This window comes from Thalassophryne amazonica, chromosome 13, assembly GCF_902500255.1.
Source record: "Thalassophryne amazonica chromosome 13, fThaAma1.1, whole genome shotgun sequence".
In the NCBI taxonomy this organism is placed as follows: Eukaryota; Metazoa; Chordata; class Actinopteri; order Batrachoidiformes; family Batrachoididae; genus Thalassophryne; species Thalassophryne amazonica.
In genome coordinates, this window is record NC_047115.1 from 57,321,293 (window position 1) to 57,338,123 (window position 16,831).

General features: G+C 37.5%; 1 protein-coding gene across 2 annotated transcripts in view; it reads left to right on the forward strand.

Moving 5' to 3' along the window:
• The window catches only part of LOC117523206 (collagen alpha-1(XIX) chain), a 100,486-nt gene that overhangs the window by 1,544 nt on the left and 82,111 nt on the right, over positions 1–16,831 (forward strand). Inside the window, exons 2-4 of one of the 2 annotated variants that reach the window (XM_034184658.1) lie at positions 6,780–6,901; positions 8,381–8,455; positions 8,548–8,647. In XM_034184658.1, coding sequence (XP_034040549.1) covers positions 6,814–6,901; positions 8,381–8,455; positions 8,548–8,647 — 263 coding nt within the window. In that variant the 5' untranslated portion in view covers positions 6,780–6,813. Of the gene's footprint in view, positions 1–6,727; positions 6,902–8,380; positions 8,456–8,547; positions 8,648–16,831 lie in introns of those variants that run through there. The other variant, XM_034184657.1, reaches the window with a different exon arrangement.

The window sequence follows — 16,831 nt, forward strand, 5'->3', positions numbered from 1 at the left end:
ATGATGAAAACCCGATAAATATTCCTAATTAAATGAAATGTGTGATGAGAACTTTAATGATAATCAGTATGAAAATTGGGTTCTGTTTACGTGTGAGTTTTCAGTGTATATGTTGCACAAGATTGTAAGTTGCAGGACCTCAAAACAGATTTTAGGAAAAATGTGACAAAGTATGAGTACTTGTATTTTACAGACATTATGACCATTTGCAACTGTTTTTGTGTCGTATTCTACTGGCATGCGCAATTACAAAGAAATTCTTCTCTTCTTATATATATATATATATATATATATATATATATATATATATATATATATATATATATATATATATATATATATATATATATATATATATATATATATATATATATATATATAAAACAAACACAAATGCTGTGCACATTTAAAAAAATTGCATTTGGAGCTGAGATTAACAATTTAACAATTTTAACTTCCATGAAATAGATGAAAAACCTCTTGTTTGTTTTTTAGTGAAATGAAATGGGAATGTTTGGACATTTCAAGTTTGATTTTGTTTGACACACCGACTTATAGAACAACACATCAAATGCTATATGTGAAAATGTTACGTACCTAAAAGGTTTGCACTGTTTACTACTATGCTACAAGGTATTGAAAAATATTTAATAAGTGACACTTGTGACATGCATACTTTGAGTTGTGACACATGGCGCCTTTGGAATAAACATTATGGTCATTGCTGTATCAAGGGTGAAGCCAATAATAAACCAACAATATTCCAATAATTCCCGGGGTGGCACGAGCCACAAGTAGCCGAAGTAGCTCTATGCCTTGTGTTGGAAAATATCTCCTTTAGCACATCATTTAAGATGATAGCTAGCAAGGCTATTCCAGTCCTGAAGTAGTCCTGATTATATTGATCAATATATCACAGGTCAGTGATAACAGAGATATACAAACTAAATTGGAGGGGACTAAAAATCATCCATTATGTCTAGAAAAAAAGTGTTGTTTGCTCAAGATCAATTTTTTTAATTCCAATTTATTCCATTATCTTGGAAAAAAATAGGAAGAAATTATTATACCCAGTGGCCACTCTCAACTTTTATATAAATTCTGAAGTCGGCACTTTTTTATTGTAAGATTGTCAAACAAGTCCTTCTTGTTCCTATTTTATTTAAAGAATAATTCATAGACTGCATTTTGACATTTACACAACTTATTCAATGTTATAGCTTGTCAGTGTAAAAATAAAAAGCTGCTCTTTTTGCCTTTTTCTTCCATTTGTTTGACTATAGTCGTAAAATCTATTCTACAATATTGATACTGGGAGAAATTATATAGAAATGATTCAGTTTGTTTTCATAATATTTGCTCTTTATAATATTTTGCATTTCATAATATTTGCTCTTTCTAACTTTATTAATGGTACTTTGGAACAGACTGCTACTGTACTCAAAAAGAACCCTTGTCTTCATTGCAGTGGTATGATAATGATGCAAATGGTTTGGTTGGCAGCTTGGTCAAAGGTTTTCAGTGACTGAAAGGTCCCAGGTTTGAACTTTGTCTGTGTTTTGCAGACATCCAGCAGCATTACAATGAATTCCTAATATGTAAAAAGGTTTAAAAGACGATTTTGAAAGTAATTTTAAATACTTTTACTTTAAATAATCAGTCACAGTGCATCCGGAAAGTATTCACAGCGCTTCACTTTTTCCACATTCCGTTATTTTACAGCATTATACCAAAATGAAGTAAATTCAGTTTTTCCCCTCAAAATTCTACTCACAACACCCCATAATGACAACATGAAAAATATATTTTTTTAATTTTTGCAAATTTATTAAAAATAAAAAACGAAGAAATCATGTGTACATAAGTATTCACACCCTTTGCTCAGTACGTTGTTGATGCACCTTTGGCAGTAATTACAGCCTCAAGTCTTCTGGAATATGATGCCACAAGCTTGGTGTACATCATTCAGCAGTTTTGTCCATTCCTCTTACCAGCACCTCTCAAACTCCACCAGGTTGGATGGGGTGCATCGCTGCACAGCCATTTTTAGATCTCTCCAGAGATGTTCAATCAGATTCAGGTCTGGGCTCTGGCTGGACCACTCAAGGACATTCACTGAGTTGTCAAGAGCACTCTGGAGCAGGTTTTCATCCAGGATGTCTCTCTACATTGTTGTGTTCATCTTTCCTTTAATCCTGACTCATCGCCCAATTCCTGCCGCTGAAAAACATCCCCACACCATGATGCTGCCACCACTACGCTTCACTGTAGTGATGGTGTCGGGTTTCCTCCTAACATGATGCCTGGCACTCACACCAAAGAGTTCAATCTTTGTCTCATCAGACCAGAGAATTTTATTTCCATGGTCTGAGAGTCTTTCAGGTGCCTTTTGGTAAACTCCAAGTGGGCTGCCATTTACTGAGGGATGGCTTTTCTCTGGTCACTCTAGCATACAGGCCTGATTGGTGAATTGCTACAGTGATGATTGTCCTTCTGGAAGGTTTTCTTCTCTCCACAGAGTAATACTGGAGGTCTGACAGAGTGTCCTTCAAGTTCTTGGCCACCTCCAAGAAAAAGGCCCTTCTCCACCAACCACTCAGTTTAGATGGGCGGCCAGCTCTAGCAAAAGTCCTGGGGAATCTGCACTCCTTCCATTTATGGATGATGGAGGTCACTGTGCTCATTGGGACCTTCAAAGCAGCAGAAGTGTTTCTGTACCCTTCCCCAGATTTGTGCCTTGAGAAAATCCTGTCTTGGAGGTTCACAGACAATTCTTCGTTTGTGCTCTGACATGTACTGTCAACTGTGGGACCTTATATCTAGACAGAAGTGTGCCTTTCCAAATCATGTGAAATCAACTGAATTTACCCCAGGTGGACTCCAATTAAGCTGTAGAAACATCTCAAGGATGATCAGTGGAAACAGGATGCACTTAAGCTCAATTTTGAGCTTTATAGCGAAGGCTGTGAATACTTATGTACATGTGATGTCTTTCTTTTTTTTAAAAAAAATGAGTTTGCAAAAATAAAAACCTTTTTCACATTGTCATTATGGGGTATTGTGTGTAGAAGTTTGAGGGGAAAAAAGGAATATCACCCATTTTGGAATCAGGCTGTAATATTTAAATAAATGTGGAAAAAGTGCAGTGCTGTGAATACTTTCTGGATGCACCATAAGTTTGAGGATATAATAATTCTCTAAGTGAAATTATAAGTTATCAATAGAGATCGGAAAAACGACATAAAACTGGGTTTGAAGGAATTATATATATATATTTTGTTTGCAACATTGCTCTTTATAAACAATGTTATCAACCAAGCCTTTGAGTTTCTCTCCACACCTTTAACAATTGCATTGAAAGAGATAAATCACTCGATCTGCAAATTTCTGACAAATGAATTACAGGGGTATCAACAGGGGATCTGTAGTTAGGCTCTAAATGAAAAACGTTGTTCCTCAACCTTAATATTGTGTTGTGTCATTAATGTGTTCTGTGAGTTTAATATTACTTACAAAATATATTCCTAAATTTAAATTCTATACATGCTTACTCTATTCAAGGGTTACAAGGAGGTTGGAGCCTATGCCAGCGGTCAGAAGGTGAGAGGTGGGGTACACCCTGGACAGGATGCCAGTCTGCCATAGGGCCACATATAGACAGACAAACATATTCACAATCACATACAAATGTATGGTTAATTAAAAGTTCCCAGTTCACCTAACCTGCATGTCTTTGGACGTGGGAGGAAACTGGATCACCCAGAGGGAACTCATGCAAAGCCAGGAAGAACATGCAAACTGCACGCCGAAAGGACATGATAGGAAGTGATAACAGGAGCTTGATCCAACAGTGCTAACCACTCAACAACTGTGCCACCCCAAAATATATTGCTTCTGATATTATTTAATTTCTATAAGGGTTATTTTGTTCCACTGGCGGTACTAGCCTTTGTTGTTCGTTATTCAGTTCAATGTTACCAGAGTGGCTTGCAGTGTGTTTTATATTGTACCTTTATTTAAATTGCCTAATTTGCTTCTATTCAATTGTTTTATTAAAGTGAAAAATGATTAAAATTATTTGAAAAAGTACTAGATTCATGCACAAGATTAGCAGTTAATAAACTGATTGACGCTAACTTCTAAGACTGGCACCAGGTTGATATATACCAGGATATTAGTAAAAAACAAAACAAAACAACAACAACAAAAAACAATAGGGTTTATTGTTGCTTTAAATGTTTTAGGTGGTAATCGCTGGGAAACTCGACAAGGAATGAAACCAGATTCTGTTTACTGGATCTCTGTTTGAGGACGCAGCCGAGCTATGTCCGCAACTTTTTATTTAATCATAGATGATGACATGGACAATCACAATTATGGATAATAGGGCTTTTGTCTTGTTCCTGTTTTGCTTTTTTGATATTTCTTTGCTGTACTTTGTTTACTTGATCTCTGTTACTGTTACAATGAACTAAGCATTGGGTCACCCCTCTTGAGTCTGGGCTGCTTGAGGTTTCTTCATCAAAAAACACCAGAGGGAGTTTTCTTTAGCACTATTGCCTATGTCCTTGCTCAAGGGGGTTGGAAAGGTTAGACCTAACCCTTGTGAAGCATCTTGGGGCAACTTATATTTACAAAGTAATTTACGATAGTGTTATTTCCTTGGTAATTTCCAAGTACAGGGTAGATGTCTTGTGGCAGACTGGTGCCCTGTCAGGAGCACCAGTCTGCCCAACCTCACGCCCTGTGGCTGCCAGGACTGGCTCCAGCCTCTGCGACCCGATCTTGGATAAGCGGTAGAAGATGAATGTGTGTGAGGGTAGATTTCTAATTCCTTAGATGACTGTCCTGTCCTCTTATTCATTCCTTTCTCAGCAAAATTTTTTAAACAAGTTTTTTTTTTTTTTTGCAAAGGCCCAGTCCCACTGGTGTTTAGGAAAATTTGTGCATCAATTGCGGACAAACTTGTTCTATATTCGCTAAACATCCTTAGTATCCGTGAAACATGCTTGTATGAGTCAGAAACCCGCACACGTCCGCAATTATCCGCAGAGGCACGTTTTTCAGTTGCCAGGATTTTTGAGCTGCACAAAGTTTTGGTTGCAGATGACATCCGCCTTACATACGCAATACATACTCCATCTATGCGCTGTATATCCGCCGTTATCCGCTGATATCCGCAACTGATGGGGTATTGCAGCTTGGCAGCGGACTGGGACAGTGTGTAAAACGGATATATAGCGTGCCTATCATGTCCACATCACGGGCTAAAATAAGTTGTAGCGAATGCATACAGAGTGGCCACAGATAAAGCGTTTGTATTACGTCAGCTTTGCATCTGATTTGCAGACAATTTACAAAAGCATAACAAACACTTCACGTAAACCCAAAGTACTATATAAATGTGGCAGAAATCAACATACTTGCCAGTCATTGCCAGTCCAGCTGTGGAGATGTACAGATGTAGTTATGGATCCCCAAAGACGTAGTGTGATAGTTGCTGCCATCCAACAATATACCAATCAACCTGTCCATGTCCAGCAATTGCTCCAGAGTCTGTGGTGTTGGTGTGAATAGTGATGCCAAAAGGCCCGAGTGCGCTTCTTTTATGACCCCAGTGCAGATGCTGCCTATGCACAATACAACCACTGTTTCCGCAACACGTGCGCAATGCATTCTCAGTCCATCCATAATACTTCCGTGATAATCGCAATGCATCCGATCCGTTTCCTCAATACATGCATTATACATCCGTGATTGTTCGTCATATATTCGCTATACATTATTAATATATCTGTAATTCATACTGAAAAATTTGTGATGCTTGGCCAAATTTGTTGCGGACAACAACGAATGGCTGAAATTTGTAAACTCAATTCATGAGCAATTAATCCTCTCCCCAGTGGGACCGGGCCTTAAGCAACTGTCAGAGTTAAGCTGAGAACAGTCTTAACTTATAACAATGTTTTAAAATCTTTTTCCAACATTTTGAATGAGAAGAAACAATCTTTAAAAATAAATAAATGTAAAATGTGAACTCAGCCTTTAATATCTAAAACCAGAACACATCATTAGCACAGTGCAGAAAATAACATGTCTCCATCTGTCGCTGTATGATCAGTGTTACTGCAAACTAATCAATAAATGATTTGGAAAGCCATTTTTCCTTGGGTATGCATAATTGTAAATAAAAAAATATGATGCACAGCTAAAACTGAATTTTCATGCAAATTCCATTTAAATGTTAAATGGTAAATCAACTGCTGTCATATAGCGCTTTTCCATCTGAATCACAAGCTCAAAGTACTTTACATTGATGCCTCACATTCACCCATTCACACATGCAGTCACACACTGCTGTGCAAGGTGCTCACAACACACCAGGAGCAATTTGGGGATTTAGGACTTTGTCCAAGGACCCTTAGTGAAAGTCTAAATCACCATTTAGACAATCCCCCCCCCCCCCCCCCCAAAAAAAAAAGTCAGTGAAGACATTTGGGTTTAATTGCTTTTATCATGATGTGTGAAAATATAATAGTTTGCTTTAAGAAGAGCAATATTGTGGCAGTCACAAAGCACCGTATATTTCAATTAATTAAGATTAATTAATCTTAGTTCTAGATGCTGTTGCACTCTGACAAATAGCAGATTATTTTCTGATGTAAATCCAACTTGTTAGCTGTGCATTGTGTTTCATTTTAGTGCATGTTGTGGGTGGGGAAAAATATTTAAGATGCATATGAATTTATTTATTCCATATAAATACATGTTATGTTTAGGTTTTCAGGTGATCTGTGTACAAGGGTGACAACCATGGATTTGTGGCGAAGACTGATTGTTGTTCTTTGGACAGTCAGTTCCATTCCTCACTCCTTTGGAATGGCAGTGAGTGAACAAACAGGTATGTGGGATCATCCTGCTTTGTCCGAGCACTTATCAACAGTTGAGCCAAACTTTGAAATATGAGAAAATGAATCCATCTTTTTAAAATTAATAAATGTCAGTGTTTAATTAACAGTCTTTCAGATTCTTTTCCCTCTTTAGATATATATTTTTTCATTTCTTTTCTAAATTTTAAATGTTTTCATTTGAATTATTGTAATTACCCTTGTAAATATTTTAACTGACTTTTCCGTAAAGTGAACTGAACTACATAATTTCTTCTTCATCATCTTCCTTTCTGGATTGAAACACCATTTGTAAAATGCTGATGAATTCTAAAAGTGTATAAGTAGGCAGGTGGTGAATATTTACTGCTAAAAGTATTGTTAAAGTTTCAGCTTGCACTATATTTAAAATGTTGTTATTAATTGGCCAACAAACTTTAGGTACGTTTTTAAAATGTTGTCAGTGCTAATACCCAGTGTCTGACAGATTTAAACACAAAGTTGCTCTAAACAATATATGAGCAGATTTATGCAACATACCACTATTTTAGTTTTAATTTTATTCAAGGACAGCAAGGGTTGCATATTACCCGAGGCCATCAAATATTACCATCGTATATTGCGAAGGTTTTTCGTCTGTACGTCCCTCTGTCTGTCTGTGCTCAGTATAAGTCCAGTCTTATTGCTGCCAGACTCTTGAAATTCAAAGGGAATATTCTTGGGACACAGACCTTGGACAAGTTTAAAGATGGCTAACCTTGATGTATTTTAAGAGGTTAAAATGTCCCATTCTGTACAAGCTAGAGAGAAATAAACACTTCTAAAACTGAAAACACTGTTTTTGGAAACTAATAACATCTCTGAAGTTATTTACAAGACATTTCACCGAGGTTAACATGGTAATGTCACTTCCTGGTGTAGCTACTTGCTAACAGCTTCGTTTCTGGTATATTATGTAAAAGCTAGCAAGAAATAAACACTTCTAAAACCTGATAACACCTCTGGAGTCATTTACAAGACATTTTGCATATATTAGCTTGCATGCTAGCTTTGTCTAACTCAAAGCTAATTTCTTATGAAGTTAAATTTGTGTCTTTAATAACTGCAAATGTGCAGAGGGTGATCTATAAATATTCTTTGATTTGTACAATATGAACAAATGATGATTTGATTTCAATATGTGCAAACTGTACGTAAGACGATAGGATCTTAATAATTAATTAAACAACTGCAAATTATAAAGAACACAATGCTCATATGGCCGAGAGTAGTTTAACATCCCGTTATATTATTTTATATATGATAATTTTCATACACTAATATCACAATAAATCTGTTTTGATAGGGGGGTTTAATCAACAAATTGTTTAAGTTATATAAAAAATGCTCAGAGTAAGTAGAATGTATGTTTCATTTTGTCAAAACTGGTTAAAATATAAATGAGCAACTTTCTTGAACTCATAGTTATCTTCCAACTGGTGGCTTCCTTCTAGATGACTCGTGTCCGACTCTGAAAGTAGAAGATCAACGGTTTTCAGATTTTTTGGACCGCCCACTGGAAATAACTGGTACGTATGTGTTAGTTAATTGGAATTTTATTATGAAATATCTTAACACTGTTGTGTATTAATCTACTGCCCACTCACAATCCCGTATGCAGGATTTGATCTCACAGAAAAGTTTCTTCACCGAAAGGGGACAATCACGGAAAATCTCCCATCATTTCGTTTGGGAAGCAGTCCACTTAATAAACCAACAAAGTGAGTAGACCATGCATTTGTGGATTATACTTGAGAAAATTTCAAAGAAAAGGCCTAGATCTCTAATTCTGGCACGAAATCCTGCAAAATGGGGACTGGGGTAGGGGGTGGGGAATATTGTATACATAAAACAATGATTACACTGTTTTGAACAATCCAGAAATGCACTCTAATGAAATCCCATATAAAATTTGTAAAATTTGATTCACTTGTAAAAATGGTGTCTGCTGTGCAGACCGTGTTGAACTCTTGTGCTTGCTTTCCTTCAAATCTGTGATATTCTAAGTAAACCCTGTGGCTAATCCGGGCGAGCTGTGACTGTTGGTCAGGGAATCATTTGAACAGAATGAATATATTTCACATTTATTCTAGAAATCTCCAAAGAATAAAATATGGCACAAAAAGCAATAGAAAATCCCTGAGCAGGTACAGTATAAGACAAAAATATTAAAATAGCTGAATAAAGGACCCTTCAAGGTTTAATTTACTGCAGATCTTTATGCTCTTGAAGTACCAGGTCTGCCCAGTGACTTTGCCTTGATGTTGATGTGATGATAACATGCAAAATGTGTTTTCTATATGTAAATCTATTCTAGTTTTAGTTGTTTTGGCTGTGTGAGTGTTCATTTGCCTGTACTTTGGTTGGAACTGAAGAGGACACACTGTCATTCTTCTGAGAAGCAGGGGATATTTTTAGCGTTTTCACATGACATGGCATGTAAACACTCGTTCTGGTCAGGTGAAGCAATGTTAAAGGCGGATGATTTGTGATCTGCAGTCAGCCAGCCCAAAATACATTCACTTCTGCCGTTCCCGGTGGTCTGGGCCTGCAGAGCGAGAAGATGCTGCTTCTCAGTGACACTGCTGACAGTGTCGGTGGTTACAGTGGAGCGAGAGTACGATCCCTCTCATATCCAATTATCTAAGCACTTTGACAGGTGATCCTGCACGTCAGCTGGGGAAGGAAAGCGAGGGCAATTGCTTGAAGCAGGAGGCCCCCCGTGCCCCTTACACAGCCACAAAAACATTGCTTGTTTTACCGACTATGAAGGAATAGATATCTAAATCTCTAAGTCTGACTAATGTGCTGATGCCTGTTTGGCACAGTACACATGAAGAGGATAAATTGCCATTTCAATCGCTATTTGCCCTTATTTGTGTTTACCCTTACATTTTATATATAATTGGACATATTATGCACCTTTCCAGCAAGATAACGTTAACATGGTGCCTCAAGAACAGGTATTGATTTTTTATTTTTTGTCATCATTAACCCCTAGAAACTGAGGTGATGAGCTTCAGTACGACTCCAAATACTTATTTGGATGATTTGGTATATTCTTTTTAGTCATTACCCAAAGTTTATGAAGAAGATAGGAGTGTAAATTAGCTGATAAATTGAGAGTCTTGCCTTCTGGTTCAGCTCTTCACCACAATGATGTGGTACAGCACCCACAAAACATCAGATGCAGCCCCAAGCCATCTATCAATGTCATGCTACAAGTTAACCCCCCCAACTGGACCAATCACTTTCTTATGACTCAGAGGGGATAGTCCAACCTTTTCCAACAAAGGACCATGTTCTCAGAATTTGGAAGTGCTGCTCTTCATCCCAGTTGTTCCCAGTTGCTCATCCTGCCAAATGCACATTGGGTTCACAATCTGAGGAAGCCAAGAGAACCACATAATCAACAAAAAGCAGAGATGCAATTCTGAGGTCACCAAACGCGACCCCAAAAGATCACAGTCATGGACACAAGCATCCCAAATGAGATTCAGTTGTTGGTTATCCAGGCTTACATGCTGGGACAGGGCAAGAAGCTTGAATAACTGCAAGGGACTCGGAGTAGAGCGCTTTCTTCTTCACATCAACAGGAACCAACTGAGGTGATTCAGACATCTAGTGAGGATGTCCCCTGGCCATCTCCCTAGGGAAGTCTTCCAGGCACTTCCAACAGGGAGGAGACCTTTGGGAAGACTGTCCAGTTGGCTTGGAAACACCTCGGGATCACCCAGGAAGTGTTAAAGGACATATCGCACTGAAATCATAACAATTTAGATTTAGGCTGTTTGTGACCCTCCGATGATCCACCGGAATTACTTTGTGCACTTCTGTGACCGGTTTCAAAGTATACGGCATTCACAGCAAACAGCTACGGAGACGTCCGAAAACAAAGTACTCATGAGTACTCAGGTGTTTCTGACAAGTGACGTAGCTACTAGAAGCGTCCCAGCGGGCATTTCAGTGGAATGTAGCTGCTAACTAAGAACTGAGGCACAGATTAATTCCAAAGTTTACATAAGTGTGATGTTATGTTATGACGACTCTTTTTTTTTTTTTGTGAAAATTGTTAATTTTGATGCACTCACGGTAAAAGCTGCGGCTCCAAGAAGGTTTAGTGCACCTGCAGCCAAGAGTCATAAACGCAGCCTGTCAATAACCATCTCTGCTGGAGGATCACGATTAATTATGAGTGTTGCTATCAATAAAATCTAAAAAAAAAAATACATCTGCTGCAGGGGGAAAACGAGCTTCTCATCAGCTGCACAGCGTGCACACATGCACACACATCAAGCTTCGCAGAACACATACACACATTCCAGCTCCAAACTTACACTCTCTCAAAGCAAAAAAAAAAAAAAATCTTGCTACAAAACACAAAAGGGGTAAAATCCTGAACATGCTAGACTCAATTTATTTCCAAATGTAAACTCCCCACAATCAAAGAAGCACGCACACGCACGAGATTGCCGACTGCAGCTACGTCTCTCTGACGATTGTGACAAGTAAAATAATGTCCATTAACTCCTGGAAATAAAGTATTCTGATTGTTTCCAATGTACAAATCCATCTCCGTGTCCAGGCAGTCTGTTAAAAACATTGGCAGATATCCCCATGTCCATGTCCGCAGCTTCAGTAAACCAGCATCCACACAAACAGCACATCTCCACACTTTAGGCTCCAAAATCTGACACACTGAAAAAGTTAAGAGTTTTGGGGTGAAGCGTGTCATCTCCCCTCTGTAAATCCGAGCCATCACTTTTGAATGGCAGCTCAGAAGTTTCGTTTTCGGACGGAGCAGATTTGCTTCCCTCTGTCTGTCAGTCATCGGGATGTTTCTGCTTTGCTAATAAGTACGTCACACACTGAAAAATGCAGAGAATTGCAGAGTGAGATGTTTTCCGGAAATGCACCTGCTAACGCTCAGAGTGAGAGGAATAAAATACATCAGCGATCACTAATTATTAGCACATGAGTGCGGAGAGACTTACAATCATGAGTACTTTTATGTTGTCTTGCTAACTGGGATGTTAAAAACCGTGTGACATGTGCTTTAAAGAACTTGGCTGAGGATAGGGAAGTGTGGGCTTAGCTAATTGGTCTACTGCCACAGCGACCTGGACCAGAATAAGCGGCAGAAAATGAATGATTTAGCATATTTGTGAACATGCATTCAAACTATTGAGCACATCAAACATATTAATTGCACTTTGCCTGAAAGGTCAAGACACGGTTCACTTATGGTGAGAACCCAGACCATCTGACCAAATATCAGACCTGTAGTATGTGAATTATTCATGATTTTCTTATCAAAAGACACTGCAGGATGAGCTACACAGTGCCTTGGTTAAAAGACATTCCACAACACTGCACAGTCTGCAAAAACCCAGAAATCCTATTCAGAGACATGTGAAGTGTTCAGTAAATGCTTTACAAACCCAGTGAGAGTGTCTAATTTTTGGACCTCAGTTTACCATTTGTCTCTATGATGTGTACCCCAAAACATGAACAGAACAATTCTGATCAGTTAGCGAACAGTGTGATGCTGTGGTTTGTGCCATTTCAAAATATTCCAAGCAAGAATAATACAACCCAGTGCCATATGAAAATTGTCACATTTTGTTGCAAAAGCTCATTTTGACTGAATGCCATTCTGTGGCAAGTTCCCACAAGTTAGTATCTTGTGGGAACAGGTTCTGTTAACAGTTTAATAACGTCATTCTCTGCAGTAATTTATATTGTGCGGATAACATAATAAGTCATTCATTCAAGGTGATAGTCCTTTTTGTACACTTTCTTAATTTGGACAGCATGTTCAAACATGTTCTTCCCACTGTCACCAAGTGCTTGCTCACAGGGGGTCATTTTGACCGTTGGGGTTTTTACGTAATTATTGTATGGCCTTGCCTTACAATATAAAGCGCCTTGGGGCAACTGTTTGTTGTGATTTGGCGCTATATAAATAAAATTGATTGATTGATTGATTGATGTTTTGGTTAGTTTTAGTCATTTTAGTTGACTGTGACAAAATAAGCTGTTAAAATTAACACTACCTGGCATAAAATAACAATATGTTCCCACAAGATAATTATCTTGTTGCACTCAAGATAGCATGTTACAGAGATCATTATTTTGTGCACACAAGACAAAAATGTGTTTTCAGAACATAATTATTTCACTTCTTAAAACATTGTGACTTGTTATTAGCTTGTGTGCACAAAATAATAATGTTCCCACAGCATAATTATCTAGTACATACAAGATATAACTTGTCCTAACAAGTTAGGACACATTATGTGCAGAAATAAGAACTTGTTCCCGCAAGAAAATTACAAGATCGCAATAACTTCCAATGGAATCATTATCTTGGGGTGCACAAGATAACAACTTGTTCCTACAGCATAATTATTTTGTGCTCACAAGATAATAACTTGTCATAACAAGACAATATCAGGTGCACAAAAGCTAAAAAAACTAGAGACATTCGTCATGACATGCCCCGCCCGCAGTACTATTTTCCATGTAAATTGCAGTAATATGTACATGTGTGGGGTAGGTATTTGGTTGAACCCTCGTGTGTTTGATGTAAACTGGGATACACAGTGGAAAAATTGGAGATTGACATTATATTTATTTAGAGGATGTGGCCAACAGTGACCATAAACAGTCGGTAGCCTTCGAACAAATGCAACTATTGGTAATTTTTTAAAAGTATTTCAAGGTCACCGGCCTTCGAACCCATGCGAAGTACTCCTCCAAGACATGTACCCACCAAATATGAAGTTTTTGCAAGCAATAGGTGCCAAGGTACCATGCGACAAACAAATTTCAGGCAAAGGATTTGACAGTTGTGACCATTGGTGACCTTGAAAAGTAGGTCAAGGCTACCGACTTTCAAACCCATGCGAAGTACTCCTCTAAGGCATGTATCCATCAAATATGAAGTTTCTGTGCGCAATAGGTGCTGAGCTACGTTGCGGCAAAGGATTTGGCAGCTGTGACCATTGATGACCTTGGAAAGTAGATCAAGGTCACTGGCCTTCAAGCCCATGCGAAGTACTCCTCCAAAGCATGTACCCACCAAATATGGAGTTTCTGCGAGCAATGGGTGCTGAGCAATGTTGTGGCGAAGGATTTGACAGTTGTGACCATTGGTGACCTTGAAAAGTAGGTCAAGGTCCCCAGCCTTCGAACCCATGCGAAGTACTCCTCCAGGCAAATACCCACCAAATATGAAGTTTCTGTGAGCAAAAGGTGCCGAGCTACATTGTGGCAAAGGATATGACAGTTGTGACCATTGGTGACCTTCAAAAGTAGGTCGAGGCCACTGGCCTTCGAACCCATGTGAAGTACTCCTCTGAGGCACGTACCCACCAAATATGAAGTTTCTGCAAACAATAGGTGTCGAGGTACATTGTGGTGAATGAATTGCGGACGGACGGACGGACAGACAGACGGACAGGCGAACAGACTGACAGACGGAAGGACGGACGGACGGACTGACAACCCGGATGCTATATGCCCCGCCTTATGAGACTTCAGGCATTCTGCTTTTGCACAATATGAACTTATTAAGTTCTTTCATATCCTGACTAGATACCAATATTAATTGCATGAAAAATCCAGCTTTATTTACTGAAACTTTAACAATTCAGAATCAAACATTTTCCTTTAATTTAATTAATTTAATTAGCTTATAATGCGCCAAATCACAGCAAAAGCAGTCTCAAGGCGCCTTACATAAAACAAGTCAACATAAAATTGGATAAATAATTAAAAATGAATAAAAAAAATTCAAATACATAAATAAAACAGAAGTAAAAGAATAAAACAAATAAAAATAAAAACTATCCATAAGAAAGAGAATAAAAATAGGTTTTGAGCCTTGACTTAAAAATGTCCACGGACTCAGACCCTCACGGTCGCAGGAAGACTGTTCCACAGGGTGGGTGCACGATCCTTTCTTTTGTCAGTGTTACCAAAAGAATACCCATATCTGTTTGCAGTATAGCCAACAGCCACACATAATTATTATACTGTTCTTGTTTGAAGTCTGGACTTCTTTATTTATTTGTTCATTGTGATGCTTGACATTTCCAGTCACATATATTTTACTACTGCTGTGCTACACACATACATATATTCATATTGTGTGTCAGCTGTGCTTTTTAAATTGCTTTGCCCATTTGTTCTTTACTTCTATTGATGAGAAAAGTTTTTTTAAGTATCCATAAAGCTTGTTTTCCTCCTCTGTTGTTATTTAATATTGGAGATAAAAGTGGTATTTACATTTCATTTGAATGCAAACCGGTCTGAGTGACTGGAACGCTAAAGCATCAATGGTACTTTTACATAAAAAGGTCAGATCAGATGATCTGTTTAGGAAAATGATGCTTTTGAAATTTAAATACGAAGGCGGTCTTGAGAGTAAGCTGCGGTGTTTAGAAATCCACAGTGGCTGTTTTTCTGTCTGTAGTTTGAGTCATTTCCTGCTGCCATATCATCTAATTCGCCACATTGACTTAACACAAGGAATTCTCCGCATCTGAAATTCATTGGCATATTGTGATCAAGTCATTTATTTTTTAATTAAAATTGTTTATAATGTTCATGTCTCACATTTAAATTTGTGTTTAGAATTATATTCATGAGCATAGTGTGTATGTTCAAATAAATGTGTTAAATGGTGGAATCGGTCATTGTCTAGATGAACACTAACACTATAGTAATACTGGTTTAGCACTACATTTAATGGGACTGTAATTGCACTTACTGCAGTGTTACTACTGCAAAATTCACTTTCTGCTTAAAATGTACTTTACAATGTATATTTATTGCAATTTCTGAGGAACCAACAATAACAATAAAAAATAATCACAACCTTAGCTGTGTGATGCCCAGGTCAAATTCTGAAATTAAATTTTTCAGAGGTTTCGGAAAAACCTCAGCATGAACTGTCCTGTAAAACACAGAGAGCAAATAAATAACCATCCCTCTAATTCATTAACACCATTACTAAAAATATATATATAATATAGGCTATCATGTCATAATTCTTAAAATGTAAATAATATATAATGCGGACAAGCATTTTATAACTTGGTGAACTTTGATGGACCAAATCAATGTAAAAAGTACCTTTGTTTTGCCTTTGTAATATCTCACAGATGTGTCTGCCACCATTGGTGATGGATTTGGAGCAGGTGTAGCGTCAGTGACAAAACCTGAAATATGATCAGAGATGTTAAGTGAAAAAAAGTTACTTCATGATTGTTCCACAGCAGTTACACTCTAAATTGTGTTTCATGAGCCTTGTTTTTTTCAGTTTGATTAAATTCCAAAGCCAAAGTCCAGAAGCCACTATGGCCTCTACTGTTCACACATATGTCCAAAATAATACATAGGTAAAACAGCTGCGATGTACTTCTGTTGTGTCTCTAACATGTGTTGTCAATGTACTGTACATCCAAATCAAGATTAAAAATGAATAAACATGAACATTATATAATATATTATATATATATATATATATATATATATATATATATACATATATATATATATATATATATATATATATATATATATATATATATATATATATATATATATATATATATATATATATATATATATATATATGTATTTTGTGGCTGCAGTGCACATATTTTGGTAAATGTGATTATTTTTGCCCAGTCCACACAAACTGGTGTATCATAATACAAAGAAGCAATCACTTTGAAACAATGACATCATAATATTCCTACACAGCCCCCTTGCACACATGCACACTCATTTGTTTAATGTTTGCTTGCTGGAAGTAATTCTGTTTATGTGATATGGCTCAATGAATAGCAGTCTTGTGTAGTGCAGCGCGGACATGTTGAAGTTACTCGTCCACG